At 36.6% G+C, this 6,894-nt stretch overlaps 1 protein-coding gene across 1 annotated transcript in view; it reads right to left on the bottom strand.

Moving 5' to 3' along the window:
• Positions 1–6,117, bottom strand: part of Uqcc1 (Ubiquinol-cytochrome c reductase complex assembly factor 1) — a 25,143-nt gene extending 19,026 nt beyond the window's left edge. The window contains exons 1-4 of the mRNA XM_018520018.1: positions 5,773–6,117; positions 4,021–4,236; positions 3,796–3,868; positions 3,565–3,731 (exon numbers count right to left, since the gene is read on the bottom strand). Of these exons, the coding sequence (XP_018375520.1) occupies positions 3,565–3,731; positions 3,796–3,868; positions 4,021–4,236; positions 5,773–5,814 (498 nt within the window). The 5' untranslated portion in view covers positions 5,815–6,117. The remainder of the gene's footprint in view (positions 1–3,564; positions 3,732–3,795; positions 3,869–4,020; positions 4,237–5,772) is intronic.
• Between the last annotated feature and the right edge of the window lie 777 nt (positions 6,118–6,894).

Genomic DNA, 6,894 nt, shown 5'->3' with positions numbered 1-6,894 from the left:
GAATTTAACTTGGCGCCACAATTGTTGATATCAAATCTTTTATACAAATGATACATATCATTAGTTCTACTAAACAGCAAATATAGTATTACTTGGGTTTTTATTTTGATAGTAGAATTTAACTTGGTGCCAGTTCTTGATATTATATCAAGACGATGGTCTTCTATATAATAAAAAAATCCCACCACTACCCCCATCGTTTTATAATTGTAATATAAATTTTTATAACTTCAATTTTTTAGTATTAGTATACCAGCTTTGATTTGATGTTTAGTATAATTTTTTATTTATATTAATTGTTATGCCGGTGTGAGTTGTTATATTGATGTGAGTATTTCGTACACAGCTAACTTGGAAATTGGATAAAGAATGAGCTGTATCGCAGCTTGGAACTTGCGTATAGTATGTAAGCGGATTTAGGTTTATATTGATAAGGACCCAAAAATAGGGGTCGAAACGTATATGAATTAATTTTTGATATGATTTTTTTAATTAACACGAAAATAAATTGTGCATCCGAACAACTGATGTTGGCTTTGATGGGCTTGCTTATTTTTATTATTCGTAATATCTTGCTATTGAATTGATATTTTACGATATGCCATTCCGATATTAATTATGCATATTAATTATGCGTGTGTATGTAGAATTAAAAGTTAAAAATGTACAAATAGGTTTCAAACAACTTTCTGAAAAATATTGCATGTTAAGGGGGCCCTTATGGTACATTCACCACTTGTCATATCGTCATGCCTGAGCGAGTGAAATGTCAGCTCTGTGATTAGCGAAATTTAATTGCGATTAATTTAAAAATTATTGTAGCCTTGACATTTTTGTATTAGGATTTTCGTCTCAAAATTACCTCAAGAATATGTCTTTTTAAGAGGAAATTTGGTAGTTGTGATACAACCTGTGTATGTACATATGATATATACAGGGTGTAACAAAAAGGTCGGGACACCTAAATATCTCGAGAAATATAAGTTTTACAGAAAAGTGTTTCAGACAAAAGTTATATGGTTTAAAAGTATCTATTTACTGATCCTATCAGTTTGACCTTGGGTTGCGTAGCCAAGGTCAGGTCAAGGTTACATTGATTTTCTGAAATGGAATACCCTATTTTTGATATTAGAATCTAATAGCTGATGTCGAGAGCTTTCCAAAACGCTACAATGAAATATTTTTTTATGAAGTACTTTTCAAGTTATAATGCTTCAAAGTTACAGTATCGCCGGCACTAGCATTACCCAAGATATGTAATACGTGTTATGTTTTTGTTTGTGCGTTAACTGAAGGTCAAGATTCACGGACCACCGACCGATCTAGCCTTGACTGGCCAGTCTCCAAAATTAAATATTTTGAGTAATCCGTTCTACTGCTCGTGATCGGTTAGCCGATAATTTTCAAACACCCTGTATATACGAGGGTCGTCTGAAAAGTTTTGAGCCTCATCATGAAAATGGCGTTACTTGTCAAAGCCATTCTGGTATTATAATCGTGATACTTACGAAAGATATCTGTGACAATTGTGGCCACTTTGGACGTTCAGTTCTTGTTTGACAATTATTTGTGTCGTCATTTTGTAAAAATGGAAAAAATTGAATATCGTGCTATAATTAAATTCTTGCATTTGAAAGGCAATACGTCTACGCAAATTAAAGACGAGTTGGACGCTGTTTACGGGGACTCTGCCCCATCATTTGCCACCGTGAAAAGATGGGTAGCTGAATTTAAACGTGGTCATACCAGCTTAGCTGATGATGAGCGTTCGGGACAGCCAACAACTGCGACCCCCACCGATAACATCGAAGAAATTCATCAAATAATAATGGACAACCGTCGAATTAAGATTAGGGAGATAGCAGAGGCTGTTGGCATATCAAAAGAACGTGTTTGTCATATATTGACTGAAGAATTAGGCATGAGTAAGTTAACCGCGAGTTGGGTGCCGCGCTTGCTCACTCTGGATCAAAAACGCATTCGAATGAACATTTCTAAGGCCTTGTTGGAGCGGTTTAAGCGAAACGAGTCGAATGTTTTGCGTCGATTAATAACAGTTGATGAAACTTGGGTCCACCACTTCACTCCTGAAACAAAAGAACAATCAAAACAGTGGACTGCAAAGAGTGAACCTGCTCCGAAGAAAGCGAAGATTTTATCGGCGGGAAAGGTGATGGCGACTGTTTTTTGGGACAGTCATGGAATTGTGTTGATCGACTATCTTGAAAAAGATAAAACAATAACAGGGACGTACTACGCATCATTGCTTGACAAGCTGAAGGCAGAAATTGAGAAAAAACGACCGTATTTGAAAAAGAAAAAAGTGCTGTTCCATCAAGATCACCATCTCACACTTCGGCGGTCGCTATGGCAAAAATTCACGAATTGAGGTTCAAATTAATTGACCATCCACCGTATTCACCAGATCTGCCCCCAGCGACTTTTTTCTGTTTCCTAGGCTCAAAGTTTGGCTCGGAGGACAGAAATTTTCATCGAACGAGGAGGTCATCGCATCCGTAGATACCTATTTTGCAAAGCAAGACGCTCAGTATTATTTGAATAAATTAAAGGGGTGGGAGCATCGCTGGAAAAAATGCATTGACTTAAAAGGAGACTATGTGGAAAAATAAAATTGAATTTGACCGAAAAATTACTTGTTTCTATGTTAGGCTCAAAACTTTTCAGACGACCCTTGTATATATACATATATATACATATTTATATATACATCGAGAGGAACATAAGATGATACCATTTGTTTGACCTTAGGTGGTGTTATCAAGGTGAGGGCAAGGTCACTTTAAATTTTTTTAATGGAACCACCCATTTTTCATTACACATTCTTGTAGCTTACCTCGAGAGCTTTCTAAAATACTATAATTAAGTTCATTTTCATTAAGTACTTCTCGAGTTATAAGGTTTGCAAGTTACAACACCGCCAGTAGTAGCATTACTTAAGGTGTCCGATCGATAGCTAAAACCTCTTGAATGTTGTTCAGGATCATGACCTGGAGAACGTTTATTGAGATCAAGGTCATTAGAGGTTGTTCTTATTTTCATTTTTGCACTAAAAATTTATTTATATGTAAAAATGAAAATAAGAGGAACAACCTCTAATGGTCTTGATCATGACAAATGTTATCCAGGTCATGATCCTGAACAACATTTAAGAGGTTTCAGTCATCGGTCAGACACCTTGGGTAATGCTAATGCCGACGATATTGTAACTTTCAAGCCTTATATCTCACAAAGTATTTAATGAAAAAATATTTTATTATAGTGCTTTGAAAAGCTCTCGAGGTAAGCTACAAGAATATATAAAATGGAAGGTTCCATTAAAAATTTCGAAGTAACTTTGCCCTGACCTTGACAATGTCACCCAAAGTCAAACCAATGATGTCACCTTATGTCCCCCTCGAAGTTACAAAACTTTTGTCTGAAACATTTTTGTCTAAAATGTACTATTCAAGAGAAATTTGAGGTCGTCGTTTTTATATATATATATATATATGACAGTATATTAAAAGTCACAGTATATTAAAAGTCAATCACAATGTTACCTACACCGAGATTTTCTATCCTGGCTTGTGTGTCCTGCCACATTGCTGCTACTGTATAATTTCTGATAGCTTTTCCATCCTTCTCGTCTGCCATATAGCGAATCATTATCATCCAGACATGAAGCTCTGTCACCAGAAACCAAGCGAAGAACGTATCTGGCATATTAAAATCTACAAAGAACATGTTTAAAATGTATACAAGTTAGAATTACAATACTTATAATAGAGAACTTACGTTTAAAAAAGAAAGGATAATCCACTTGACCAATTAAATGTTCGTATACTTCATAACCCATATCCATATTTCTCTGTAATAATATTCAGTTAATGTTATCAATAACTTTGAACATATGGATAAAAACCACAGAGTGCTTTTACAGATTGTAAAGGTACAACAAGCTTCACAAACGCTCTCGTTTCACTACTCAAGGCCGAATGGCAATGAAAAACTTTTAATTACATATTTCTGGACATCTAGAATACCAGTTTTTTTCAGTATTCTTGCAAAAAATCCCATCTTTGGTTGTAAAGTTTCCACTGTAGATGTACAGTGCTCGGATACTGTGTGGACATCCCTAGGCATTGGTGGCTGTGTCTTCGAAATTACAGATAACAGCCTGATGGTACCAAAATCCCTATGTATTTGTGTTACTCTCTGGTTCAGTAATAACGCGTTCTGAAAGTGTTTGTTAATGGAATCGCATTATGCATATAGCTTCAAGGGAATGATTCTGATCCATGTCTATTTCTACCATTATAGATTGACTTTAATCTCGGTTTAATAATAAAAATTAACGAATACAGTTCAATGAGCCAGGCACGATGTCAGTTCAGTATTAACTCAACGTACTAATAAAATTACTATCCATTAAAATTGTACTATCCATCAAATGTTTCAGTTTATATTAAACCATTCTCAATGGATAAAACTTGTAAGAATATATACGTAAATATATGTTATCGAGTAAATGCTTCAATAATAGTTACAAACTATTAACAGAAACTGTCGGTTTAATACATTTCTTTCTTTTCCTTTTATAGTTATAAGAATTAGAAAAAGAGGTAAATATTAAGAATAGCCCGCTCATCTCAAATTTTGATAAAAATATACTCAATCGACGCGTTTTTGCATGAAATGAAAGAATCTGGCAGAAAAAAGTGTCGCTCTGCCTCGCGAACCGAGATATTTAGAGTTAAAGTTGACGACTATGGAGGTTAGGAAATCTGTCATACCGACTATGTGTGATAAATTAAACGTATGTAGTAGTGCTTAGACAGTGTCCGCTTGGAATATTTGTAACCCATGTAGACAGTGGGATGTATAGACAGTAATGCTTGGGTTCGGGGCGGCGTAGTGTTTGGAACACCACCGCGGTGTCAATTGTAACAAGTTTTTTGCAGCTAACCAATTTATTATAAATAAGAAAAAATTGAAATTTTTTATGAAAACAAATATATCCTTTGGCATTAATTTCAACTTAATAGATATTTTAAAAAGTAACAAATTATAAATGATATTTATCATTAATGGCATCGCCGCAACTTGTTACAATTGACACCGCGGTGGTGTTCCAAACACTACGCCGCCCCGAACCCAAGCATTACTGTCTATACATCCCACTGTCTACATGGGTTACAAATATTCCAAGCGGACACTGTCTAAGCACTACTACATACGTTTAATTTATCACACATAGTCGGTATGACAGATTTCCTAACCTCCATAGTCGTCAACTTTAACTCTAAATATCTCGGTTCGCGAGGCAGAGCGACACTTTTTTCTGCCAGATTCTTTCATTTCATGCAAAAACGCGTCGATTGAATATATTTTTATCAAAATTTGAGATGAGCGGGCTATTCTTAATATTTACCGAAAAAGATACCGAGCAAGATAAATCAAGATTCAAATTAATCTACATTAAATAAACATAAAAATAGATACGTTAGAAATAGACATTAAAAGACATGATTTGAAGATTATATTGACAGTGGTTCAGTAAGGGTAGTGATCGTGTAACTTTTTTCCTAGGAAACGTGAAAAGCGAGAACTTTTTATATGCATGATACGACGTATGTACACACACACACACACACGCGCGCGCGCGCGCGCACGCACGCACGCACGCACGCACACACACACACACACACAGTTCACTTTTCCTGTTTTCGCTCTAGAGAAAAATTACATGATCGCTATTCAAATGATAGGCACCTTCGATGAGGAAAACAACCGAGCGCATCGTGCGACGGACATATCGCCGCAAATCTTTTCAAACGTTTTCGGCACGTGGAAGCAAACGACGGCGGCGGCGACTTCTTCTTCGGAGTGCTTGCCGGGCTCGCCGATAAATTGACGGCTTCTTCTTCTTCTTTATTTATATGGCCCAGGTTCCAACTTAGTTGGATTTACGTGGCCAAGCTTACAAATCACAGTTATAGCCGGAAACGCTTTTCAGCAAAAAATTAATAAGATGATTAATGATGCAATACCCGAAGCAGGGCAGACACAGGTCCATCCTACTCGAGCGGTCTTGCTAGACTACAAATTAACGGCAATTCCGGGCATTCCGGCCAAGGAAACAAGCGACACAGAACATATACAAAGAGAAGCGCAAGCTCTATGTTGAATAATGGAAACGGAAAATAATCGTTGCGCCTCAAGTGGTCTGGCAGAGAACTAATATCCTAGGGTGCGTTCCGTTTCTCGCATGATGCGCATAATGCATCGTTTATCCTTGTTGCTCACCAAATGTTAAACAAGGACGATGGATGCATCATGCACATCATGCGCGATACGGAACGCACCTCTATATATGTGTAGGTTTGAAGCATGGACGGAATAAACCTACACATTCCCAGGTAGAGAAAGAGAGAGAGAGAGAGAGAGAGAGAACATTTGCAGTAATTTTAACGTCAAAAGGACATTAAAGACATCATTTTGATATCAGAACGACGACAAATAATGATAGTTCTTCTCTGAGGGCGACTTAATCAACGATTAATTCAATCAGCTGTGTATTCAACAGCAAGACTGTATATCGTTCTTAACTTCATCTCTTCGTGATATACTTCTATCTCTGCGTTCTTATACTTAACTGTGATAAAAGTAATGAAAATCTCCTATCTATAATAGTAATTCTGCTGATTGAGTTAATCGTCGATTAAGTTAATCGGCGTTGGTAACAGTCGCCCTGAGTGTTCGTCGTACGTTGATGTCGTTGATAGCGGTTGATGGCGTTATGGATATGGAAGCACAATAAAACAATGGCCGGTTGCTTTGGCACAGTCTTGCCGTTTTTAGTGAATTTTCACTATTTTAGTGATTTTTAAGGTC

This window comes from Trachymyrmex cornetzi, unplaced genomic scaffold (genome assembly GCF_001594075.2).
Source record: "Trachymyrmex cornetzi isolate Tcor2-1 unplaced genomic scaffold, Tcor1.1 scaffold871, whole genome shotgun sequence".
In the NCBI taxonomy this organism is placed as follows: Eukaryota; Metazoa; Arthropoda; class Insecta; order Hymenoptera; family Formicidae; genus Trachymyrmex; species Trachymyrmex cornetzi.
Note: the sequence above shows the minus strand (reverse complement) of the source record. Positions and strands in the feature narration are given on the sequence as shown.